This window comes from Rana temporaria, chromosome 3 (genome assembly GCF_905171775.1).
Source record: "Rana temporaria chromosome 3, aRanTem1.1, whole genome shotgun sequence".
NCBI lineage: Eukaryota > Metazoa > Chordata > Amphibia > Anura > Ranidae > Rana > Rana temporaria.
The window spans coordinates 224,907,100-224,934,985 of record NC_053491.1 but is presented as its reverse complement, the minus strand read 5'-3'; the positions used below and the strand labels follow the sequence as shown (position 1 = coordinate 224,934,985).

The window sequence follows — 27,886 nt, the reverse complement described above, 5'->3', positions numbered from 1 at the left end:
CGTGTAATGCCTGGGAGAGAGAGAGAGAGGCAGCGTGTAATGCCTGGGAGAGAGAGAGAGAGAGGCAGCGTGTAATGCCTGGGAGAGAGAGAGAGAGAGAGGCAGCGTGTAATGCCTGGGAGAGAGAGAGGCAGCGTGTAATGCCTGGGAGAGAGAGAGAGAGAGGCAGCGTGTAATGCCTGGGAGAGAGAGAGAGAGAGAGAGAGAGAGAGAGAGAGAGAGAGAGAGAGAGAGAGGCAGCGTGTAATGCCTGGGAGAGAGAGAGGCAGCGTGTAATGCCTGGGAGAGAGAGAGAGAGGCAGCGTGTAATGCCTGGGAGAGAGAGAGAGGCAGCGTGTAATGCCTGGGAGAGAAAGAGGCAGCGTGTAATGCCTGGGAGAGAGAGAGAGAGAGAGGCAGCGTGTAATGCCTGTGTCCGTGTATAATGCTCAGACGGCAGCCATCCAGTGTTCAAAAGCCACGCCTCCTCGTCCGTGATAGAGGAACTCAGTTTCCCAGCAGTGAGTTAGTGTTCCGCCTATCACGGACATCCTCTCATCCTCGTCCATGGGGATGAGGATGAGAGGGTGTCCATGATAGGCAGAACACTGACAAAAAAAATAATTTGAAACTTGAACCTATTACTCATATAGTAATTGATGTTCTGGTAATATAGACTTACCACTTCAGAAGAAGTAGTGTTATTTTACTTACATTGCTCACATCCATCTCTTGAGACATCAAAGGTCCAGAAAGTAAGATGGCCATTGATGAGGACAAATTAGCAGCAGCTGTGGATGGATTCTTCATAAGAGAAAATAGAAGACATTACTTAAGAAAATCACAAAAATTAATAAAAAAAATTAAATATTAATAATAATAATAATAATAATAATAATGATGAGAAGGAACGGTCACCAACACTCTGCAAAAAGACGTTTTAATCAGAATGTAAAGTAAAGCCAGAAATAGAGAAATGTTTAAGAGTCATGCAGGGTCCTTTAAGGCAGGGGTGTCCAACCTGCGGCCCAAGATGGCTATGAATGCGACCCAACACAAGATTGTAAGCTTACTTTAAGGGCCCTTTCACATGTACGGATCCTGTGAGGATCTGCACATATCTCATCCGCTTACTCAGTGGGGATCGCTCCGTTGATGACAGGGCGGTCCTGTCAGATCTCCGCTCTCCTCTATGTCGGGGCGGGGGGGTATGGAAATCGGATGAACACGGACTGTATGCCCATGTTCATCTGATCCGCAGACGGATGGAAAAATAGGACTTTCCTCCATCTGCAGAATCGGAGCATTGCGGACACCGATGAGATCATCTGCTATCCCATAGGGATACATGCATGTCCGTATTTCATCCGAAAACGGATGGATGAAATACGGACATACTGTCCGCAGGTGTGAAAGGGGCCTTAATGTTGCATTTTTTACAAAATAATAAAAAAAAAATTACACTTCTGGCCGAAGAAAATTTGAGTTTCTCTTTACTGGACTTTTTAAGTGTCATCTTCCCAAAGAAATATATACCACTCTTCAAAATCACGCCTTATTTATGTCAACTGTTTTTGGCAGCCCCTATATTTGTGAGCAACTTTTTTCAAGGATAAAGTACACAAAGGGCAAAATTAGAACCAAAATATCAGATTAGTACCCTGTGAAATCAGAGAATTGCTACTACATCTATCAAACCAGATATTGACGCATTTGTTGATCAAAAACTATTTCAAATAAATATTGCACTAGTTTTAGGCTGCCCTCTTTTACATAAAATTTTTTTTTTTCCTTTTTTGGCTAACCGCTTGTCTGAATTATTACAGTAAAGCAAGGAAACCAGCCTAGTAGTATTATATTGCATTTTTACTAAAACAATAATGACGCATATAGAAAGTACTTACAGGACAATATATGACATACAAAGTGATACAAATATGCAGACATACACTTGTGCTAGTGTGTCTATCTTTCCCTAGTAAATGAACATTGACAATAGTTTGTATGAAGTAGCAATACACTAAAAGTCCTTTGGCTTCAGTTCTAGTTGGAAGGAACCTCCACCATGCTTCACCGTTGCCTGCATACACCGATTGTACTTCTCTTCAGCCCTTTCGGCGAACAAACTGCTTCCTGGTGCAGCCAAATATTTCAAATTTAGACTCATCAGTCCAGAGAACCTGCTGCCATTTTTTTCTGCACCCCAGTTCCCATGTTTTTGTGCATAGTGCATAGTTAAGTCACTGTGCCTTGTTTGCACATGAGAAGTATTGCTTTTTGGTTGCATTTCGTCTATGAAGACCACGTCTGGCCTAAGGATGAGCTCCAGCGTGTTCACATGGTACACGTGCATAGCCCGCCAGGAAGTCTGCACGGCACGGTGCCAATCACAGTCAGGGTGACATTGTCCCGATGCTTGGCTGCAGAGATCGGGAAATGTCTCCCTGGCTGTGATTAGCGCAGCGCCGCGCAGACTTCCTGGCGGGCTCTGCACGTGTACCATGCGAACACGCTGGAGCTCATTCTTAGTCTGGCCAGACTTCTCTAGACAGTAGATAGGTGTTCCTGGGTTCCACCAATTCTGTGCTGATGGCACTGCTGGACTTCTTCCGATGTTGAGGGGAAGCAAGCATGATGTGTCTCATCTGCTGCAATAAGTTTCCTTGGCCATGGTGTCCTCAATGTTGCCTGTTTCTTTGCGCTTCTTCAAAAGGGCTTGAACAGTCTCTGTCCGCTTTGAAATCTTTGCTTGGGTACCAGGCAGCAAGCTACCATGGAATTTGCAGTCCTTAGAAATTGAAAGTAAACAGCAGAGGAGAAGCTGTAAAGCATGTAGGTAATTAGGAAGTTGTTAAAAAGATGGCCAGCAGACAGGGACCTCTCACAAGATGAATGGAGATTTTTAAAGTAATCTTACATTGGAATGTCAAATATAACTACCGTTCGTATTGCTATTATAATGCAGACGTTCTAAAATGAAAAAAGTATGCTGTGACTATAAAACTTAAAGCGGAGGTTCACCCGTACAATATACTTTTTCCCCTTAGCTTCATGCTCGTTTTGTCTAGGGGAATCGGCTAGTTGTTTTAAAATATGAGCTGTACTTACGGTTTACGAGATGCATCCTCTCCGTCGCTTCCGGGTATGGGCTGCGGGACTGGGCGTACCTATTTTGATTGACAGTCTTCCGAGAGGCTTCCGACGGTCGCATCCATCGCGTCACGATTTTCCGAAAGAAGCCGAACGTCGGTGCGCAGGCGCAGTATAGAGCCGCACCGACGTTCGGCTTCTTTCGACTACTAGTGACGCGATGGATGCGACAGTCGAAAGCCTCTCGGAAGACTGTCAATCAAGAAGGAACGCCCGCTCCCGAAGACCCATACCCGGAAGCCGACGAAGAAGATGCATCTCGAAAACGGTAAGTACAGCTCATATTTTAAAACAACTAGCTGATTCCCCTAGACAAAACGAGCATGAAGCCAAGGGGATTGTTTAAAAAAATAGATTAATGGGTGAACTCCCGCTTTAATTTAACAGTATAGAAATGTTCCTATAAGAAAGAAAATATATATGTCCTTGTCGTTGGGCATTAAGCTATCAAAGTAAAACACATTCTTGATCTTGGTAGTCTCTCTAGTAGTGCACAGCTGCCCTAGTGTGATAACGTTTATTCAATGAAAGCCTTGAGTAAAAGCAAAAAATGTGCACTCACAAGCGGAGACTTGATATTCGCAATTACACCAACATGTATGCCTCCTCTTCCGGGCTGTAGAGATGACTGAGCTTCATGACCAAACAAGCGTGGAAGGTGGTTTGTATGCAGTGTCCCAATGGCCATACTGAGGAGCCACGCATGCGCCCGGACCAGCCGGTGCTGCGTGACGTCAATCACAGCCGCAATAAGAAGTGGTTACAAGTGAATCGTCTCTCCGGACGGTCGTTATTACACCATGTTTTCGGAGGCACAGCCTTCTTCTTTGTGTCACCTGTGACAAACATCCCTGGAGCTCAGTCATCTCTACAGGCCAGGAGAGCAGGCATAGATGTTGGTGTAATTGCAAATATCAAGTATCCGCTTTTGAGTGCAACCTTTTACTTTTAATTGAATAAACGGTATCAAACTAGGGCAGCTGTTTGCTCTTTCTCCTTATATGTGTTACAGATTTCAGTTCACCACCCAGTGGATTCACAAGGGAGCTGCAACACCTAGATTAAGAGAACTGTTAAACACAGACTGGTATCCATTTAAGAAGTGTTTGTAGGACTTGCGCTGATTGGAACATTTTGTATGTTTGGATCTATCTTGTAGTGCAGTTTTAATGTTGCAACATGGAGATGTCCTGTTTGATAAGCAAATTGTAGACCAGCTATAACATAAAGCCAAGTGACTTTTAAGGTGTCCAGACTTTTGCCAATGTTCATTTTTAGGGAAAGATAGATAGTGTGTGCATGTATATAGCACTCTGTGGGCCAGATCCACAAAAGGGATACGACGGCGTATCTGCTGATACGCCGTCGTATCCCTGTTTCTAACTATGCGGCTGATTCATAGAATCAGTTACGCATAGCTAGTCCTAAGATCCGACAGGTGTAATGGACTTACACGGTCGGATCTTAGGATGCAGTACCGCGGCCGCCGCTGGGGGCATTTCTCATCGTAATCCAGCGTCGGGTATGCAAATTAGCACTTACGGAGATCCACAAAGCTTTTTCCCTTCGTTAAGTCGCCGTAAGTGTTAGTTTGCCGTCGCAAAGATAGGGCTACCTTTACAAAGTGTAAAGTTAGTACACCATGTAAAAGTATACCCGTCTTTCCCGCATCGCTGTCAATTTTTTTTTTTTAATGCCGCATCTCTTTTTTACACGTCGCGATTCACAAAACTCGGCGCAACGTAACTTCACGCAAAGCACGTCGGGAAAATAGCGTCGGGAGCATGCGCAGTACGTCCTGCGCGGGAGCGCGCCTAATTTAAATGGGACTCGCCCCATTTGATTTGGCCCGCCTTGCGCCGGACGGATTTAAGTTACACCGCTGCAAATTTCCAGGTAAGTGCTTTGTGGATCGGGCACTAACTTGTGTAATTTGCGGCGGTGTAACTTAAATCACAAAAGTTACGTTGCGCCCGCTGGTTGTGGATCTGGCCCTGTATGCCTTGTATTTTCCTGCAACTTTAAAGCGTTTGTTACCCTGAATAAAATGAACATAAATGAATCAGTTTTTCATCTGTTTTGTCACATATGGCAGTGTTAGCAGGTAGTTTTTAAAAGGGGCGAGAAACACATTAACCTTTCGTTTGGCAGAAGTTTTCCAATGTGTTCCTTCAATTTTGGATCTGAAAAGTAAATTGTGGTTCTGAAAAGTCTAACTATTTTCGGTTTGTGCCCGTTAACGGGACAAAAACCCCCAAAAAAGGGACACCATAAAGCGAACTTTACCTCTGGCTCCTCTTCTTCATCCATAGCAAAAAATTCGGAGAACCCATCAAGGTCTCCCATTTTGTCCTCATCAACACCAGCTGGAGCAGAACTGATAGGAGAAGCTAGGACGCGCAGTTCGGAGTCATCCACTGTACAGAGGTCATCCTGCACAGATGATTTACATGAAAACATACTTTAGGAACATATCACAACTAAAATATCAGGCAATGGTTGGTGTACAGTAAAAAAAAAAAAAAAAAGTAATTTGAAATATAACCATTACATGAAGATGTAATGAAAATATTTGTGTCATTTTATTTTTCTACCTTTTGTGTAAGCATATTTCAGTATACCGTATATAGCAGCAGTACTTGTTACCAGCATTGTTCACCAAGTTTTCAAAATTGGCTACAAACTCTGTGGGTCTAGGTTAACCTTTGTAAAAAATACCACATCTACTGTTCAAAAGTAACCTACAGTATGTCAAACGCAATAAAAGTATATTTTTATATATATATTTATTCAGTACACAAAGATAATTCTGGCACAAATACACAAGATTCTGATGGTGCAGTGAAAAAATACAAGAATGCCTTCATATACTGAAGCTTTATTTGTGTGGGTTTGTTTTATTATTTCGTCCAATTCCCTGTTCTCCGATGAGAAGCACCATTATCTTTTCATGTAAATTTCAGCAGGGCATGCATGTTAAAAAGTTAAATAAAAAATTAACTAGTAACAAAATCAGAATGTTTGGAGAGACTAGAACACTATAAAGAGAGACTATAACATTATAAAGTGATAGCTATAATACAAAAGCACAGCATTTACCCATAAAAGAAAACCTCCTGTACCATAAAACTCACTTTGGTTCCAAATGTTGGAGATATCGGTGTCACAGCTACCTCCCGGAGAAGCAGCATAGAACAGGGGTTACCTGGATTCTTAAACAGCCCACCCTCCTAAAAACCAGAGAAAGGAAAGGACTTTTATAGTGTATACACAATGGCCAACACATAACGCAGAGCAAAAAGGCAATCAATAGATAAAATAAATGACAACTTTCACCAAATTTTTCTCTTTCTGTGTAGGGAAAAGCAGATCTTATGCCCTTCAGCATTAGTCCACTGTTATAGGCAGAGCTTTTGTTCTCAAAATAGGTGCAGGTACTCAACTATAACTCCCCCCAAAACCCCCCCTCCCCACACACACCCTCCAACTGCATCAAATAGTGGGTGTGGTCAAATTTTGGTAATGGTGGAAGGGTCTTAAAGGGACATTAAATACCAGGAGTGCATTATGTACAGAGGTCAGAGGTGCGCTACGTGCAGAGTTCAGGGGTGCTCCGTACAGTGTAGTGTTTAGGTGTGCGCTACAAACAGAGTGCAGTGTACCTCTGCATCCCTCATCCACATCTCACTTTCACCCCCCTTCAGCTCTGACCTCTGCATGCAACACCCCCCCATCTTCTCCCTATCTGTCTAAAAGCTCCACCATCTTCCACATTCTTTTTACTTGTGTTGCTGTATTAGGCTGAAGCACCCAACACAGGGCAGAGCCCACTGTAGATGGGCCTGCCTCTCACTTGCAGGGAGATCATAAAGTGGGTGGATGTCAGGACCTGCACTGCACCTGCATCTCCCTTGTCCCAATCCTGCAGCCACTTAGGAGATTATATCTCTGGGAGCTGCTGGCAAAACAAGCTGTCACTTGGAAATACAGAAGGTAGGCTTCTGTGATTACAAGTGATAGTGGTGAGCAGGAAGCAAAAGGCCTGAGCCAGAGGTGGTGGAACCAAATACCAGCTGAAAAAAAAGCCCTGGTTATATGCATCTCCCATTGTGAGAAAAGAAATGCATCAAAGTACAGCAGCTTCCAGAATCAAGTCCAATAGATCAGCCACAATAGTAAAAAAGTTAGCACACTCACATTTTCTTTATTACTAGAATCCTTTTGACGTCCAGAAACCTTTTTAAAACTTGGGGTGCTGCAGAGGAGTCTTGGCTAAATGCCCAAAAAAAAATAAAAAGGTTATTAAAAACAAAATACAAATGGCATTCATTTAAGAAATCTCAAAATTTCATTTTATTTAAACATCATGCTAGCTTAGGTATATGTGTAATGTCAGTCTTCCTGTATTTTAAAGTGGAATGAAAAGGACTCTGGCACACAGGAACAATTACACTTCAAAATTTCATAATCTACCATAGTAGCAAGAGAAATCATATTGTAATCAGTGTATGGAAAAGCAGCACAACATCATTTGGCTTTGTAATAACTTGTTAAAAAAAAAAAAAAAAAACACACCCTATTCTTCTAAGAAGTCAGCAAGTCAATCGAATTACCAGAATGAAAAACACTGGCATGCTAGGTTTGAATAAGGGTGGCCTGAAATAACAAGGTGATGCTACTTCAGGATGGTATGGCTTTTTTTTTTTTTTTTTTTTTATAAAAGCTCTCAGTTTTCATTACAAACCTTGTACACGTGTCCTCATTGGGACTTTGTGCTTATCTATGCAATGCAGGGAAATCATAGCCGATAGGATGGACCAGCAAGGTGCAGTACGTACATTTAGGAAGCTATTACAGCACCCTTCCCCTGTAGCCCCAAGAGTCCTCAGCCCTGATACAAGCGTTGGGCTGGGTTTTGGAATGGGTTATGCAAATCTCAAAATGCCTTGATGGGTGGGTGGCAGTCTAGATAAATGGGTATTCCTAAGCAGACCACATTTGCATGCAGACTAGCCTACATATTGCCCCATCTAAGATTGAAATAACTGAAATTGAATTAACAAAATGGGCAAGCCAGGGACAGTATTGGCTGAGGAAGGGAAGGATTAGAACAGGGGTACTCAACCCGTGGCCCACGGAGCCAATGCTCTGGGATGGCAGATTAGCAAGCCAAGATTGCGATCAACGGGTTGCCGAAGCGCCATCACAGAGTATCAGAGTGCAAGGAATTGGCACCAGCAGCAGGTGGCCGCAGAGGGAGCTGATGCTTCCTCTGTAGCGCTGGCTCCTGTCCCAGGCAGAGTGATACCAAGTGCACTTCACCTGAGACCTTTCTAGCAGCCTGAAGAATGATACCAGCAGAAGTGGGAAGAGGAAAAAGTCAGTGTATTAAACATTTTTGCAATGGACATATTAGCACTTATAAGGGTTATTAGGCGGCTTTCACACTGATCCGCAGGTGCAGCACAGTACACCCATGGATTTACAGTGGGTTAGCTGCACTGAGCTATAGACATCTATTATATCCTGATGGTTTTGATGTGCTTACAGAAAGGGCACTACACCTGCAAGATGTAATAGAAGCCCAAGGCAAAACGCAGCTAACCCGCAGATGCCAATAGTTTATTGTGGCTTGCAATTGTTTACCAAATCACTTAAGTGGCCCTCACTCTTCAAAAGGTTAAGCACCCCTGGGCTAGATGATTCTGAATGTCCTTCAGACAGAAAATGATGCGGGCTATCAGACTGGCAGTAACTTTTAATGCACACTGTGAGGTTTAGCAGTGAATTCAAGGTATGCAATTAAAGGTACAGGAGAGGTCCATGTAAAACGGTCTAATGCCGCGTACACACGATCGGATTTTCGCTCAAGCTTGGCTTGCCTACACGCGGTCACACAAAAGTTCTCTGAACGCAGTCAAGAACGCAGTGATGTACAACACTACGACGAGCCGAAAAAAAATTAAGTTCAATGCTTCCGAGCATGCGTCAAATTGTTTCCAAGCATGCATCGGAATTGCTACAGACGGTCGGATTTTCCGATAGAAATTTTTTTTTGACGGAAAATTTGAGAACCAACTCTCAATCTTTTGTTGGCGGAAAGTCAGACAGCAAAAGTCCGATGGAGCATACACACGGTCAGAATTTCTGCTCAAAGGCTTGCATCGGAATTTACGATCGTGTGTACGGGGCATAAGACTGAACATAAGGCTGGAGATGAGCTTTAATTCACTAAAACATATTTATTTCTGTAAAAGTAACTTTGACTAACCGTCACTTACCAGAGATGCATTTGTAGTTCCTTTAGGGCATTTCCTGTTTAAAAAAAATAATAATAATTTTAAACAATTACACTTTAAAGCCCCTCTAAAAACAGAATCAGATTGCGATTATGTGTGACAATTACATCTACTTTATAACAAAATGTTAATTGGATAAAAGGTGAATGTAAAACAACATTTAGGGCCAAATAAACTGGAGAATCTAGGTAGGCTAGATGATTATAGAAATGCCAAACTCCTCAGCGCCAGTCTCCCACATGTCACCAACTGGTATTGAAACAGCAGCTCGCTGAGAGGCTGAGACATCTGCCGTTCCAGCCATCTGGGTCAGTAATGTTCTTTCCTGAGCCTGGACTGGCTGAGTGACGCAGACCTGTTCATTCCAGCTAGGGTGGCAACCAATGTCTCCCTCCATAGATACAGTGATGGAGCGAACATAGCCACCCAGGGACAGGATATAGGGTTACGAGGTGAAAAGACAAAAACACTGTAAATTTAAAATTAAAATTGTTTGTTTTTGGGTTTCAATATATTTTAAAGCTTTATGCACACAGGCTATACAGGGACCTGCCACCTACAGCTCCCTAGTGAGATCAGTAGAAGAGGCTGTAAGCGGCAGTGCACCAGGGTTTTAGGAGCACCCACACTTGGACTGACATATGCCCCAAGCACATGCCATTAGTCCACTTTATAATATTGTATGTAAGCAACCACTACATTGGAGGTCTTTCTTAGAACTGAGAAATAAGATTAAACATAGACAAGCGAAGTGAGATTTTCGGATGATTTGACAAAAGGGGGGGGGGGGGCCATAATGAAAAACAAATAAAGTCACTACAGCAAAGGACAGGTAAACTGCAACATTTTTTAATTTATTTTTTTGTATTTAGGTTTTGCTACACTCTTATTGTAAGCCAAATGTGGCATCCAGTAGTTATCAAGAAGAGGACCAGTTTCACTAAGCCAGCTTTGGGATGAGCATTTATGACCTCATTAAATGATGACATAGCAGGGGTGGCCTGGAACACAGTTTAGAAATATAGTCGCTCACACAAGGATCTGACACAATTATAAAAATAACGAAACACACACTAAAATTATGCTTTATTAAGTACTCACTTTGGTTCATTTTGAGGTTCTGGAGTATGACTGTTAAGCGATAAAAAAAAAAAAAAAAGAAGAAAGCTTTTTTAAAAACATCGTACATTTATGAGTACAAATCAAAATACATAAGAACATTTTATTACAGAGATTTTCCGCTGTATTTACAATATAATTGACCCATAGGAAAAAAAAAAAAAAAAAAGTGATTTTTTCATCAAAAGGACATTTTCATCTGCATTATGATAGGGTTATAGCGCCACCTTCAGGTAACAAAAAAAACGAACAAGAAAAATAAAAGCTCCAGGACCCTTCCTTGGGCATTTCGGAAGCACGGAGAATCAGACTGACAAATGGCAGCAGTTTATTTCAGGAAACACCCGATAGCATGAACCACATCCAAGGTGTAAAGAGCCTTGTCCCCCGCATTGAAGGCTTAGGACAAAAAGACTGCAACAGAATGTCCCTGCTGAGATGGAATGAATAAACCACCTTAGGTATTAAAGGACAGCTGGGGCTGTAAAAACACCATGAAGCATGGCAAAGCACCAGGAAAGGGCAGCCAATTCTGAAACTCTGCAAGCTGAAATAATGGTAATCAGAAAAATAACCTTCAGAGTCAGAAGGACCAAAGGGGATATCCGAGATCAAAATTGAGATTTCTGTAATGCAGCATGCAAGATACACATCCCGGGTCCACCATTGTTGGCAGAGTTCCTCAAATACCTCTGGGTGAAGATCCTACTTCTCTGGTTGACGGCTAAAAAAATTTGCCTGCTAATTTTCCTTGCCTGGAATATAGCGGGGACTTAAAGTTTGGGCCAAGACCAGATGAGAAACATTTTCTCCTGGTGCCTCCATGATATATGCCATTATTGTAGCATTGCCCTACTGAACCCTTACAGGGAGACCCTTCAGCTGCACTAAACAATGTAGCAGGGCAAGGCAAATCCCCCTAAATGCCAGAATGTTGAAGGGGCAACAAAATCTCCTGCAGTAATTAAAAGGTGCCTGGAACGGGAGATTGTCCACAATTCCACCCTAGCCCAGCAGACTGGCACCCTTTGTTTTTCTCCATCTAGAGAATTTGTCAGGAAATCCACCAGTCCAGTGACAATTTCAGGTTGAGGTATACCAGGGCAATCCTTCAACTGCATCTTTCTTTTCCCATGCCTCTGAAGCTTTCCGTTGGAGGCAACCTGAAGTGAAACTGGGCAAAGGGCACTGCCTTGAAAGAGGCTACATCTTTCCCAGAACACTCATGAAAAAGTGAATTGAGGGATTTGTCAGCACGTTGAGCAAGTTCACCCAAGTCCCCAGAGCAAGATATTCGTACAAAGGAAGGATCATTCTTGCCTGGATGGTATTCAAGACCAGGCCCAAAGATTCCAACCTCTGGGCTGTTAATAAAGGCCAACTTATCCAAGTTGAGAACCCATCCAAATCTGTCCAGAGTGTGTACTGTGTAAGACATTGGTGTCCAGGTATGCAAGAGCCTCAGGACCAGAGCCAAGACCTTAGCAAGTCTGGGAGAAGTGGACAGGCAACATAAGAGTCAAACTGAAAATATCACCGTAAGCCACAGAAACCTTTGGGGCAGTGGAAAGATCCAAAATGTGCAGTTAAGAATCTCTGGTGTCCGACGCCAGGAAACCTCCCTGCTGGAAAGAGGCCACCGACTGACTACAGCAATTCTATCCGCAACATCTGCAAACTTAGAAACGTAACCACTTCGCACCCAGAGGCAGTCATATGACGTCCTGGGCTTTGTGGGGCTATATCTGAATGCCTGCAGCTACACGCATCATTCAGATATTGGCATTTTCAGACGGCAATTCCCTACACCATAAGAATGATCATAACAGCTGTTCCCAGGGCCGGCCCTATGATGGGACCAGGTGGTATCAGGCAGCACTTTTAGGGGGGCAGCATACTGATGCCTGCCAGCCGGCTCCGCTACCCAAATAAAATTGATGTCCTTTTTTTCCCCCACAAATAGAGCTTTCTTTTGGTGATATTTGATCACCTCTGCGGTTTTTATTTTTTGTGCTATATATATATATATATATATATATATATATATATATATATATATATATATATATATATATATATATATATATATATATATATATATATATATATATATATATATATATATATATATATAGTTTTACTTTTTGCTATAATAAATATCCCCAAAATGTAGAAAAATAAACAATTTTCTTCAGTTTAGGCCAATATGTATTCTTCTACATATTTTTGGTACCAAAAAAACAAAAACACAATTAGCGTATATTGATTCATTTGCGCAAAAGACATTGTGGCCGCCGGCAATTCACAGGTGCCTTTATACTCCTGGATACATGTATAGAGCCATGAGAGGTCCTCTTTATACTCCTATATACATTTATAGAGCCATGGCAGGTCCTCTTTATATTTCTTTATATGTAAAGAGTCTCGACAGGTCCTCTATATACATGTATAGAGCCATGACAGGTTCTCTTTATACATCTATAGAGCCGTGGCAGGCCCTCGTTATACATGTATAGAGCCATGTCAAGTACTCTTTATAGTCCTATATACATTTATAGAGCCATGACAGGTCCTCTTGATATTCCTTTACATGTAAAGAGTAATGACAGGTCCTCTATATACATGTATAGAGCCATGACAAATCCTCTTTTTACTCCTATACATGTATAGAGCAATGACAGGTCCTCTTTATACATGTATAGAGCCATGACGGGTCCCCTTTAGTTATCATGATATAAAATAATGAATGTGGGGGCCTTTTGGTTGGCGTGATTTTTTTTGGGGGGGGGGGGGGGGGGCAGCATTTCATTCTTGGTCCCAGGCAGCGCAATGTCTTGGGCCGGCACTGGCTGTTCCACTACTTGATAGTTCTTACGGGAGGCGAAAGGGGATGCCCAACCCCCTCCTGTCGCCCTCTGGTGCCGCCTTGGCTGGGAAGCAGTGATCGCTTTTTTAAATTTTTATTTTAGGCTTCCCAGTTTAGTGGCGAGATGTGGGGTCTTATTGAGGACCCATCATGCCATATTCCTATCACAAGGAATGTTTACATTCCTTGTAATAGGAATAAAAGTAATAATAAAAAAAAAAAAGGAACAAACAAACATTCGCCACAGCCCAAATCCTAGACAGTCCTGACAACTGGGAAAACACTCAGATGCCTTTTTGGTCTTCGATAAACCCTGCCCTGGGATTCCAAAAGAGTAAATACATTGGATTAGGATTTTTCTGTGGCCCCTTCAACCTGAACACATTCTTATCTTCCTCTACCTGGTCCTTTGCTGGTCCATCTTCGGATTTTAAGGAGGAGGGAGAAAAGGAGGAATGCTTCTGTTGCAATTAAGGCGGTCTAAGCCAGCAATTATTCAGGGAAAGATGCTATCCCCATATATAACGAATAGAAAAAGATACCAGATAGATGGAGGGAGTCAGAGACACATGGAACATATAGCCTCCTAGAAGATACATTGCATGCAGGGCTGCGCCCAGATCCTCCCCCCCCCCCAAAGACTTCTTCAGGACGATCATGTCCTAAAAAAGTCCTGGAAAAAAAGGGCAGATAGAAAGGGGCTCCAAAATAAGGTTACTATAAAGAAAGTCTATGACAGACATAAAATTGAGCTTTGTTTTGAATGAAGTATACTTGCGTGACAGACTACTTACAAATCTTCTAGCTGTAAACACTGTGACTTTGGCGAATCTCCCTTACCTGCGCACACAGGATAAAAAAAAATAGATATTTTATATATATTTCCTGTTGAAATGGTAACACACTGCTGCAATTATCCTTGCCTTTTAGGAGGTTAGAGGTTAAACTTTTACTATACATATTATTCCTTGCTTAAAACCACTTGCTCAAAACAGATAAAGCAAAAATTGTGCATGTTTGTTAGTCCTCATGCACATGGATGTTTACACGCCTGAGTCCTGAATCATAAAAGATTTGGCACTTTCCTGCACCTGATAGACACACATACAGCCACAATACAAGAAATGGCTATAAGCGGCCGGTTGCTTTAACAGTGCCTTGAAAAAGTATTCATAACCCTTGAAATATTCCACATTTTGTCATGTTACAACCAAAAACAAATGTATTTTATGGGATAGACCAACACAAAGTGGCACATAATTGTGAAATGGAAGAAAAATGTGGAGCATGCATTTGTATTCAGCCCCCTTTACTCTGATACCCCTAACCAAAATCTAGTGGAACCAATTGCTTTTAGAAGTCACCTAATTAGTAAATAGAGTCCACCAGTGTGTAATTTAATCTCAGTATAAAATACAGCTGTCATGTGAAGCCCTCAGAAGTTTGTTAGAGAACCTTAGTGAACAAACAGCATTATGAAGGCCAAGGAACACACCAGACAGGTCAGGGATAAATTTGTGAAGTTTAAAAGCAGAGTTAGGTTATAAAAAAAATAAAAAAAGTTCAATCCATCATTCGAAAATGGAAGAGTATGGCAAACCTACCAAGACATGGCGGTGCACCTAAACTGACAGGCCGGGCAAGGAGAGCGTTATTCGGAGAAGCAGCCAAGAGGCCCATGGTAACAGCTGCAGAGATCCACAGCTCAGGTGGGAGAATCTGTCCACAGGACAACTATTAGTTGTGCATTCCACAAATCTGGCCTTTATGGAAGAGTAGCAAGAAGAAAGACATTGTTGAAAGAAAGCCATAAGAAGTCCCGTCTGCAGTTTGCGAGAAGCCATGTGGGGGACACAGCAAACATGTGGAAGAAGGTGTTCAGGTCAGAAGCGACAAAAATAGATTTTTTTGGCCTAAAAGCAAAACGCTATGTGTGGCAGAAAACGAACACTGCACATCACCATGAACACACCATCCTGTGAAACATGGTGGTGGCATCATGTTGTGGGGATGTTTTTCTTCAGCAGGGACAGGAAATCTGGTCAGAGTTGATGGTAAGAATGATGGAGCCAAATACAGGGCAATCTTAGAAGAAAACTTGCGTCTGCAAAAGACTTGAGACTGGGAGGGAGGTTCACCTTCCAGCGGGATAATGACCCTAAACATACAGCCAGAGCTGCAATCGAATGGTTTAGATCAAAGCATATTCATGTTTTAGAATAGCGCAGTCAAAGTCCAGACCTAAATCCAATTAAGAATCTGTGACAAGACTTGAAAATTGCTGCTCACAGACTCTCTCCATCCAATCTGACAGAGCTTGAGCAATTTTGCAAAGAATGGGCAAACATGTCACTCTTGATGTGCAAAGCTGGTAAAGACTTGCAGCTGTAATTGCAGTGAATGGTGGTTCTACAAAGTATTGACTCAGGGCAGCTGAATACAAATGCACGCCACACTTTTCACATTTTTTTTTTTTAACAAATAAAATAACCATTTATAATTTTCCTTCACAATTATGTGCCACTTTGCATTTGTCTATCACATCCAATTTTTGGTTGTAACATGACAAAATGTGGAAAATTTCAAGCCACATGAAAGTGGATCTTTTGGGGAAGAATTCCATAAACACAGATAAATGTCTACAAGCAGCTGACCAGTACAGCCAGTCCCTTGTATTGCTATGCACATTTTACATTTCAAGTCTCGAGTGTAACCATCTGTGTGCATAAGCCAAGTTCAAAAACAAAAAAGGATTATCTTACCTTTCCTTAGGCCTCGTGCATACCCAAGCTAAAATATGCCTGTTTTAAAGGCGTTTGATGTTTGTTTTATGCCTCCAAAATGCCCCTCCATGTTAGCTTACATGTCCATACACACTATAGGTGTTTACAGGAGTTTAGAGGCAAAAAAAACACAATCACATGTGCTTAAAAGGAGCAGTTTGGCCAAAAAAAAAAAAGACTGATGCACCTAAATGCTATTAACTGCAATTAAGCGCAAAAAAAGTTAATATTCTGGCAAATTAAACAAAAAAACTCCAAAGTGCTTGATGCGCCTAAACGTGTTTGCAAAAATGCGGCTAGGGCGCGTTTCTGAAGCAGCGTATACAAGAGTCCCAGTGTGCACGAGGCCTTAGATGTGGTAACTGCATCGGTTTTCATCCTTCAGATTTTTTTTAATTATTATTATTATTACTTTGTAACCTTGCCAACACCACACTTCCTGTCCTTTCATTTCTATACTCACTTATTCATGGTATCTATGGATAGAGCCAAGGTTGTCACATAGCCTGGACATCAAACATGCCTTTGACCCTCTCCATTATGGATGGGACTAGTAGTTTACAAAAGAATTAGGTTTTTGTCATCTTTTTAGCCCAAAGCAAGGGACTAGGACACATGCAGCCACTTCATATGGTATTTTTGTTCTTGTGTTTAGATGCATTTCAATAAAACTCAGTCCTGATTCATTAACTGACCTTTTGGGTGCTATGTCACAAAATAACTTGAGGGGCACATTAGCATGTGTTGGGTGCTTAAATCTAAAAAAAAAAAAAGCAGATTCACCTTTTAAAGGAAACTTGTACTGCCATTGCTAAAGTCTGTTTTTAAAAATGTTGAATGCCTACCTACTATTATCATCCAATGGCTTCGGCATGTCCAGATTCACTAACTGAACAAGTACGTAAGGGCCCTTTCACACGGAGCGGATCCGTATTGATCCGCTCCGTTAGCCCGTTTGGCTCAGCGGGGATTCCTCCGTAAATCCCCGCTGAGCTGTCGGCTGACAGGGCGGCACCGCACACAGTGCAGAGACCGCCCTGTCTCTCCTCCGCTCTCCCCTATGGGGAATCGGATGAATGCGGACCGTGTGTCCGTATTCATCCGATCCGTTCCGCCAGACGGAAGAAAAATAGGGTTTTCTTCCATCTGAAAAAGTGGAACTTTGCGGACGCGGATCGTTAGCGGATGCATCATCCGCCAACGTCTGCAATCCCATAGGGATACATTAAAAGTCCATAAACGGACTTGTAATAAATGGTCCGTTCGTCCGCACGTGTGACAGGGCCCCAAGACAGGCTTTCCTGACTTCACTAGCTGCACACTTGTTTGGGAGCCAGGCAACAAATATCTTCAGAAGGAGCTCTGTTAAGTCTACATATCCCTTGTTAGAAGTTTACTTTGAGGACAAAGACATTTTTTTTTGTTTTCTCCAACAGCTTTTAATGTAAGACAAGCAACTGCTATTACCTGTTGCTGTTTTAACAGGCGACACAAAAGCTTGAAGGACAGGTTCATCACAACTCAGGTTAGACAGATCCAAGCAACGTTTTGGGGTCTCACTGCAAGCAAGAAGTTATAGGAATGGAAATTTAGATTATTAACGCAGTTAAGCAGTCTTCACATGTGCACCAAAACACAGGATAATGTTAATTACACAAACTAAATAGAACAGTTAAAGTGTAACCAATTTCCAACAAAAAAACTTCCCTTAGGCCCCTTTCACACGGCAATCCCGCTCAGATCCACCTGTCCATTTTTCAGGCGGATCTGAGCGGGCCATCCATTGACTTCTATGGGGAGAAGGATGTGGAGATGTGTCCGCTGGCACCCATCTGCCATCCGATCCACTAAAATCGGACGTATGGCGATACGTTCGCCATCTGTCTGGGTGGATCGGACGAGATCCAATTAAAACGGAGCGAGCAGAGACTGACATGTCACCCGCCAGCTCAGCAGAGTTCAACGGAGAGATCTCCTGCTGAGCTGGCGGACTGCGCTGAGTGGATCCATCTCGTGTGAATGAGGCCATAGGGGTTCATGAATAAACATTTGCTTTGCAAACGGGTCTATCATTCAACAAATCTTTACCAAAATTTGTGCAACGTGTTTATTTCCAAGAATCGTCGTTGCCAAATAGTGGTAATAATGCAGCAATTTTTTCTGAAAGGAAGCTATTTAGGAAAATAGCAGGACAAATACTGCATTATTGCCACTAGAACTGGAGTGGAAAATCCTAGTAAATTAACCTATTAAGCAAGCGATGGTGAATTATAGCTGGGCCTGTGTGAATGACATTTGCACAGCAAATTTTTTATACATAGATCCCACAGCCTCTTGGTCCCTTTTGTTCTATTAGAGCTAAAAACTAGGTAGATTTAAAAAAGAAAAAAATTAATGCAGGTCCGTAGTTAGAAGCAGCAAGAGCTGGTTTGTTGTATAATGTGATCGCTGAGAAGAGCTGTGAAATGAGCTATAGCAGGCTTTTTTTTTTTTTTATAAATCACTCACTGAGGGGCACACAGAACTAAAACACAGAGGAGATGGTATGAAGATGTGAAAGTTATATGAGCAGCGGGAGCGGGTACTTTTACGAGCTGACAGGCAGGAGGGGTGGAGGTGAGCACAGAGGAGAGAGATAGCATGGCTGCGGATGAGAGGCACGTAAATGGACCACGGTGTCAGGGCTCAGCAGCCTTGATACACCGTGGTCAGTTTACAATGGGGGGGTTTAGCCAGGCAGGATCAGCCAGGTATTTCAGGGGGCCAAATCACACAGCACAAGCACTGTGCTGTATAAAATGCTTTAAAAGAAACAGGATTTTTTTTTTTTTTTGGGGGGGGGGGGGGGTTAAACGCTTTAAAAGGGCCATGTCCACCCTTTGAAAAAAAAAAAAAAAAAAAAAAAAAAAAAAAAAAAAAGCAACCACATTTGCAAACAAAACACCACAAGCATTTTATATATTTTTTGCAAACCAGCCTGTAAAACATTGCGATCAGGATTACTGGATGGTGAGTGCAAAGCATAGCCTTCTGCAGACTCCTCCTCCAGCTCCTGGTCCATACTGGAGGGATGGTATTTCAGTAAAGAATCTATGGACTACATGTCTTGCGTTAATGACTACAAGTCTGTCTGCCACAGTGGAAAACAGTACTTTATTATTACTATTAATAGTTTATCCATTCACAGATAATGCAGCTATGCGGGCAGAGCTGTGGTAACTGGGGTCCGCTTGGTAGCATGTTACGCCCTAAATGTATGGGTGCAACATCTAACATACTATAAAAGGTGGAGTAAAAATTAAAAATTTACATTTTAGGTCCGAAGATTACCGGTACTTACAAACCCCAAACCATTATATATGCAGTACATTTTCAGTAAAATAAAATGGCACCAAGTCCGTTTTTTTACGTCACATAATTGTACTACTGCTTACCACTATCTACAATTTCAGTAAAAAAAAAAAAAAAAACAACACCCATTCAAATGGTCCCTCCAGGGCACACTAAAACGCTGGCAGAGATGCACAACAGGTATTCAGCCCCATATGCAAGGGGAACCAAAAATGAGGTGTAGATAAACATTTTAGGCCTCCAAACCATGCTACCCATAAAAACAGCAAAAAACTATAGTACCCAAAATTGTCCATTGCAAGTGAATGATGGTCCTAGAACAATTGTTCTTACTTTGGTGTGCACAGCGATACCCAATATGTGTGGAATAAGTGCTGCTTAAAGGGGTTGTAAAAGGTACACATTTTCCCTAAATAGCTTCCTTTACCTTAGTGCAGTCCTCCTTCACTTACCTCATCCTTCCATTTTGCTTTTAAATGTCTTTATTTCTTCTGAGAAATCCTCACTTCCTGTTCTTCTGTCTGTAACTACACGCAGTAATGCAAGGCTTTCTCCCTGGTGTAGTGTCATGCTCGCCCCCTCCCTTGGACTACAGGAGAGTCAGGACGCCCATTAACACACAGTTGCTTTATCTGCAATCTAGAGAGCGTCCTGACTCTCCTGTAGTCCAAGGGAGGGGGGCGAGCACGACACTCCACACCAGGGAGAAAGCCTTGCATTACTGTGTGGAGTTACAGACAGAAGAACAGGAAGTGAGGATTTCTCAGAAGAAATAAGGACATTTAAAAGCAAAAAAAAAATGGAAGGATGAGGTAAGTGAAGGAGGACTGCACAAAGGTAAAGGAAGCTATTTGGGGGGGGGGGAAATTGTACCTTTACAACCCCTTTAATACTTGATGCCCACACTTGCTTTCCTGTGTATGTGTTTTTTTTTCTTTTTTAAATGTGTATCGATACTCCAGTAGGAGTCGCTTGGTAATTTGGGTTCTCTGCTCTGTACCTCAAATTCAGGAAACCCCTCAGCCTGTCTGACACACCTGGTTGCAGTCCATCTGGTCACACACAGCTCTTAGTCCACTCTCTGCTTTGCACTCAGGTGACTCTAGATGTCAGCACACCTGGGCTCAGCACTCCAGATCCCACTCAGGCCACCATTATGCAGTAGCGGTGGTGCACACTGGACAGAGATGTGCACTCTCTGGGCTCCCCTATGGCAAGAGGAAGTCCTTTTGTACAGCTTGAGAAATCTCCTCCTGGCAATCTCCCTTTGGGAAATGAAGTTTAAAAGCTGTTGATTATGGTAGAGTCTCTCCCCTCTTGATTACAGTTCCTATAATGCAGTACTGCTTTACTCAGTCTACTAAACACTTCCTGCTCAGCAACTCTTTCCTCTAAATATCAATAGATGGCAAACCAGCAGGCTCCATTCAAATAGGTGCCGTGTTGGATATTGCCCCAGTGAAAGCAAACTCTTCTACTAGTCAAAAATAGCATGTTGCAGGTGCTCCAGGTTTGAGGGCCTCTGTGGTGACCCACAACAACACTTTAAAAGCAAGCCTGGGATCTTTCTTATCTAGGTTTGTGAGGTGTAGCAAAGTTAAAACATTTCTGGACCTTGCCCCTTGAAGGTCAAGTCTTACACAGTATAATTGTGTCCACAGTAAAATCTGGTAGCTGCAAGCTTCAAAAAAATGTATAGAGTAGAACAGCCCTCAAATTGTTTCTGGCGAGGAGCTGGGCTGCCTGGGGATGCGGAGGGGCTAGTACAACAGGCATTGCGGGGTTGATCGGGAGCCGTTCTATCGCCCCAGGGGAAGAGAGCATGCAGTAAGAGAAAAGCTGCAGGATTACAGAGCAGATAGCCCGCTGTTACAGTCGAGTTTACATTACAATTGCCTCCGCTCCGCTCGTGGTTACATACAGCCCTGCTGCCGGACCCCACGCCTGTGATAGACAGAATGCCAGTCCAATGCTGGGACGTGTTCTGTCTATTACAGGCTGAGGGTCAGAAGGCAGGACTGTGTAACCACGAGCGGAGCGGAGGCAATTGTAATGTAAACTCAGCTGTAACAGCGGGCTATCTGCTCTGTAATCCCGTGGCTTTTCTCTTGCTTGTGATGATCCTCTTGCACAGGTGATCCTCTTTCACAGGCGAGGAGAGGCTGCAATGGCGGCCACAGGCGAGGAGAGGCTGCAACGGCGGCCACAGGCGAGGAGAGGCTGCAACGGCGGCCACAGGCGAGGAGAGGCTGCAACGGCGGCCACAGGCGAGGTGAGGCTGCAACGGCGGCCACAGGCGAGGTGAGGCTGCAACGGCGGCCACAGGCGAGGTGAGGCTGCAACGGCGGCCACAGGCGAGGTGAGGCTGCAACGGCGGCCACAGGCGAGGTGAGGCTGCAACGGCGGCCACAGGCGAGGTGAGGCTGCAACGGCGGCCACAGGCGAGGTGAGGCTGCAACGGCGGCCACAGGCGAGGTGAGGATGCAATCAAAGTTATTAATATTTATTTTTGCAACTTAATGCTGCATAAAACATTTAAGTGTCATTTCATGAGATAATTTATGAGGGCGTTTGGAATTAGGGGCGGTGTAGGGTAGGGATCAGTTGGGGAAACTGGTGGCGCGTAACCCTTAAGGCCTGGCTAGTAGCTCAGGATTTGAAATTTTGAGCCCTGGAATAGAACATGCATCCACAGCTTTTGTAGTTCATGCTACATCCATACAAAACATGTTTGTGTGCCTAATGCTTATGTGATATTTACCCATTGAAAGTGCTTAAGTTACTGAAGCCCACTGCAAGGTCAGTGACTGGCGTTAAAGGTTGCTCTGGAGAATATATAACAGATGCATCTCTGTCCCTCAGTAGATTTAGTACCATTCGACAATTTGTGCGAAAATTAAGACCAGAAGACTTTGAGTAACCATCTGATGAAAAAGAGTGTCCATCTGCCATGGTTTTTTACGATTCTTCCCCACTAGTGTGGAACCTGGAGAGCTGCTGAAGAAAGAAAGAAAAAAAGAAAGAAGTTTAAATGTACAGTACAAATTAAAACATTAATTCTTACACAGGAAATGCCAAAAAACACAAGCTACCTTACAAGCTGTCTGCACAATGTCCTTTAGATTTACCAACTATAATATGTATTGTGAGGACGTAATAAAACAATCCATTCAGGTCCTGGCACTACATAGAGGTTTGTGGAATGTAGGCTAGGCTCATATATATGTATTTGTAGTTGTTTGATACCCATTTTCTGACAGATTCTGTATTTTTCCCCATGCACGTTTTTGATGCATTTTGTGTTTTTGGGATGTGTTAATGTTGCTAGGAGGAGGGGTCTTGTCATGTGGGAAAAACACATGTACATTTTTTTTTTTTTTTTTTTATACGGATTCCATTGAAGTTCCTTATAGCAATAAAGGTACCATGCTGCATGTTAACCACTTCAGCCCCCGATCATTTTGCTGGTCAATGACCGGGCCGCTTTTTGCGATTCGGCACTGCGTCGCTTTAACTGACAATTGCGCGGTCGTGCGACGTGGCTCCCAAACAAAATTGGCATCTTTTTTTTTCCCCACAAATAGGAGCTTTCTTTTTGTGGTATTTGATCACCTCTGCGGTTTTTATTTTTTGCGCCATAAACAAAAATACAGCAACAACTTTGGAAAAAAAAAAAAAAAATGAATATTTACTTTTTAATAAATATCCCCCAAAAATATATATAAAAAAAAATTCCCCTCAATTTAGGCCGATACATTTATTTATTAATTTTTTTACAAAAAATATCGCAAAAAGCGTTTATTGATTGGTTTGCGCAAAAGTTATAGCGTCTTACAAAATAGGGGATAGTTTTATGGCATTTTTAATAATATTTTTTTTTTTTTTTTTTACTAGTAATGTCGTCGATCAGCGATTTTTATCGGTACTGCGACCTTATGGCGGACACATTTTTGGGACCATTGGCATTTTTATAGCGATCAGTGCTATAAAAATGCATTGATTACTGTAAAAATGCCACTGGCAGGGAAGGGGTTAACACTAGGGGACGAGGAAGGGGTTAATTATGTTCCCTAGGTGTGTTCTAACTGAATGGGGGGTGGGACTGACTTGGGGAAATGACAGATCGCTGTTCATTCATTGTATGAACAGACGAACAGTTATTTCTCCCCCTGACAGGACCGGGAGCTGTGTGTTTACACACACAGCTCCCGGTTCTCGCTCTGTAACGAGCGATCGCGAGTGCCCGGCGGTGATCGCGCCTGCCCCTAATGGCTGAAATGCGAAATGACGTATACCTACGTGATTTCGCACAGCCGAACGCACTTCAAAAACACATAGGTGTGAACTTACATTATTGGAGAAAGTAAAATCAGGATGAGATTTGTAACGTCTTAACATTTACCGTACATACTCGAGTAAAACCCGACCCGAATATAAGCCGAGGCACCCAATTTTACAAAAAAAAAAAAAAAAAAAAAAAAAAAGGAAAACTTATTGACTCGAGTATAAGCCTAGGTTGTCCATGTGCATGCCTCACTGTGCCCACGACTAGACTGACGTTTAACATGGCAGTCTATGGAACTTCTGAGCAAAAACGAACAATGAGGAAGTGAAAAGAGGAATGTCTGCAGGTAAAGGATGCTTATTATGAAAAAAAATGTTTACCTTTACAACACCTTTAATACATCAGAAGCAGTAACGCCGGCAACCACTGGGTGGCGCATGGATACACACTACAGTTGTACAGAACTGTGAGAGAAGCCCAGGCATCTATCCTGCGGCGCAGGCTGCTGACGTCGGTTCCGATATCGGCGCCATTTGCGTTCCACGCTGGTTACGTGGAACCAGCGGTGAACACAGAAGAATTGCGAGTCATCCCACGGGGAGAATCGAGATTGCGATCATCTCTGCGATAAATCGTGCTGCTCTAGTACCTAGGACTCCGATAGGCTTGCATCTGTTGTGAGCACCAAACCAATGCCAGCACTGAACTTGTAATCCACCAAGTTTAGTTTAGTAAATCAACCCAATTGTGTATGTTAAAACATACCTGCAATAGAAGAGGCAAGTCTACTGTATTAAACTGACAGGGGTTATTTTTTCCAAAATGGAGAAAAAAAAAAAAAAAAAAAAAAAAAAAAAAGTTTTGCCTATAGTTGTACTTTAACATACAAAGTGGCTCTGTGCCGTCATGGAGTAAGTGCTTCTGATGTGTCTTGCAGAGACAATAAGGTATTTTTTTCTGATAAACATCTGATAACAAGCTGCAAACACGAAGGTCAACACTTGCTGACTGCTAGTAAAATTACACCACAACCAGGCCAGCAGGAAGTAGAATAATTTGCACTTTTAAAAACACAAATTATAATATATATATATATATATATTATATATATATATATATATATATATATATATATATATATATATATTACCATCATTTTTAAAATCAATACCTACACTTTATTGTGCATATGCAACCATCAATTATAAAAATTACATAATCACCTACGTCTAAGGTTCTTTAAAGTCTATGTGGTGAACATTTTCGGCATTGGTGGATAAACAATCCAACTGATGTTCTTACCAAAATATGCAGACTCAATGCCTGGTACACCCTGGTAGTTTTCCTTCATTCAACCCAGCTGGCTGAAGGAAAAAAAAAAGGTTGGCGCGTGTAAAAATGTGGCACGATTGCAGATGCGTGGGGGTGCTGTTGACAATTAACGGCACCACCTAATGTCTGCTAAATGGCAGCAAGTTTCTCTTTTCTGTGCGTGTCAGGAAAGCATGAGATTTTGCACACTTTCCCATATAGAAACTCCATATGTCTTCCTTGGCAGTCCCCATGCTGGTGCTCTCCACTCCTTCCTACAGGTTCCCACATAGGAAGTGCTTTACTATGGAAGCACTTGTGCGAGTGTTCCCGTGCTGAGCTGTGTGCATTCATAAACACACACAGCGCATCTCGCCAGGCTCCCTGCTCTCGCTTTACAGGATTTGACTGAGAGAAGCAGGAGTCTATGGGTCCATCCTGTGTCTCCTATGAGAAGATTAAATGAGGGGAGTAGACCTGCAGACAGGACAAGCACTGGATCATCAGTGGAGGCAGGCAAGTATTTGCATTAAAGGGGTTGTAAAGGTTTGTTTTTTATTTTCTAAATAGTTTCCTTTAAGCTAGTGCATTGTTAGTTCACTTACCTTTTCCTTCAATTTCCCTTCTAAATGTTTTTCCCCCCTTTGTCTGAATTTCTCACTTTCTGTTCCTCCTCAGTAAGCTTGCCCCCATCATCCGAGCTGTTCTGGCTGGGGGTTAGCCAGAACAGCTTACTACTGAGGAGAAACAGGAAGTGAGAAATTCAGACAAAGAAAAAACATTTAGAAGGAAAATCGAAGGAAAAGGTAAGTGAACCAATAATGCACTAGTTTAAAAAGGAACCCATTTAGAAAATAAATAATGAACCTTTAAGTTAAAACATAGGTAGCCTTTAGAACTACTTTAATGGCACCCCAGAATATCTGCTCAAGTATAATGAGTTTCTCGGAAACAAGCGTTCCCAAGCCACAGACATGTGAACCTAGCCTTAGGGTTCACCTCCGACCGACTCCACAACTCGCTTGGGATCTTCTCATAAGATGAGGGAACCCAGTAAATCACTGGGGTCCCTTTGCAGCATCAGTTGCTCCAGGCCATGAGGGCCCAAAGTCAGGAACTCTGCGTAGCATGTGCGCCCCGACCTGGTAGGCCAGGCCGGGGCCCGTGATGTGCGCACACCCTAAAGGTGGGTGCCGAAAAATGGCGTTCACTGGATGAACACAGAAAAACAAAGACACAGAATTTAACATTCTATGCTCCCCATTCACACCACAATGCTGGTTTGATGCAGTGTACAGAACGGCAGCACATTTCACCAGGCTGCTGTGTGAAGACATGAATGAATCAAGTATCACAAAAATAAAGTTATAAAAAAAAATAAAAAAGGGAGGGGGTGCAGTGTGCTGCACATTGCACTGCACCCTGCTGAAGCTCATAGAAGAAGGGAGTACTCGCTCAGGTATAATTGATGAACCTCTTCACTGGATCCAAAGCCCTTGGGGGTTTCACAATGGAGAAACAGTGGCCGCTGTTTCAGGTCGGTTTGCGGGCGCTATTTTTAGCGCAATAGCGCCTGCAAACCACCCCAGATTGAAAGGGGTCCAAGGTTAAACCACTTCTCCAATCTCATTTTGTGGCCCCCATGTCTTTTTACACTCCCTGAGACTGAAACGTTTCCTTTCTATGCTGGGATCACCATTGAGGGATTTGTATACTGCCATCATATCGCCTCAAATGTTTCTTCGCCAAGGAGAGCATCTTCAGTGCTTGCAGTCGTTCCTCGTCATTGTTTTTAGTTGCCCTTGGCTGGACTCTCTCCAGGTGCCCAACGTCCCTCCTGAGGATTGGTGACCAGAACTGAATGGAATTACTCCAGATGTGGCCAAAACAGAAATGTATAAAGTGGCAGGATAATCATTTTAGCTCTTGAGTAAATTCCCCCCCCCCTTTTTTTTTAATACACAAGCCAATAGTCTGCTGGCTTTGCTTGCTGTAGTTTGGCATTGCCTGCTATTGCTCAGTCTGTCTTTTACCAGGACCCGAAGATCTTATGATCCTTAGGTTTTCTCAGACTTTGCTTTTGATTTGTCAAATCATTTACCCCAGGATTGGACGTTATGGATATATTATCATCATTAATGCCTCCACTAGTACCCTCTGTCTTCGGCTCACTGGCAGCTATCGCTTCCTCTAAACCCACCCTCTCCCTCCCCAACACCTAGTTGAACCACTTCACTACCCGCCCATAGTAATGTGACGTTCGCAGGAGGGATTTCCCATCCTGGGCGGGCGTGATATGACATCCTGGGCATCTAGGGGGCGCACCCGCAATTGCTCGTGACCCGGCGGGCGCGATGTCCACCGGGCACCCCTGATCACAGCAGGACCGTGGATCTGTGTGTGTAAACACACAGATCCACGTCCTGTCAGAGATGAGCAGACCGATGTGTGTTCCCAGTACAGAGGAACACAGATCGGTCTCCTCCCCTTGTGAGTCCCCCTACAGTTAGAAGCACCCCTTAGGGAACATGTTAACCCCTTGATTACCCCCTAGTGTTAACCCCTCCCCTGCCAGTCACATTATACAGTAATCAGTGCAGTTTTATAGCACTGATCGCTGTATAAATGTGAATGGTCCCAAAAATGTGTCAAAAGTGTCCGCCGCAATCACAAAAAAAAAAAAATAAATAAATAAAAAAAAAAACACACACACACACACACACACAAACACACACACACAAAC

At 42.9% G+C, this 27,886-nt stretch overlaps 1 protein-coding gene across 3 annotated transcripts in view; it reads right to left on the bottom strand.

Moving 5' to 3' along the window:
- The window catches only part of CDC25C (cell division cycle 25C), a 41,193-nt gene that overhangs the window by 11,580 nt on the left and 1,727 nt on the right, over positions 1-27,886 (bottom strand). Inside the window, exons 2-11 of one of the 3 annotated variants that reach the window (XM_040344357.1) lie at positions 24,834-24,836; positions 22,309-22,544; positions 17,664-17,755; positions 14,208-14,253; positions 10,530-10,559; positions 9,411-9,444; positions 7,327-7,401; positions 6,264-6,359; positions 5,416-5,562; positions 694-783 (exon numbers count right to left, since the gene is read on the bottom strand). In XM_040344357.1, coding sequence (XP_040200291.1) covers positions 694-783; positions 5,416-5,562; positions 6,264-6,359; positions 7,327-7,401; positions 9,411-9,444; positions 10,530-10,559; positions 14,208-14,253; positions 17,664-17,755; positions 22,309-22,499 — 801 coding nt within the window. In that variant the 5' untranslated portion in view covers positions 22,500-22,544; positions 24,834-24,836. The remainder of the gene's footprint in view (positions 1-693; positions 784-5,415; positions 5,563-6,263; positions 6,360-7,326; positions 7,402-9,410; positions 9,445-10,529; positions 10,560-14,207; positions 14,254-17,663; positions 17,756-22,308; positions 22,545-24,833; positions 24,837-27,886) is intronic. The other 2 variants (XM_040344358.1, XM_040344359.1) reach the window with 2 other exon arrangements.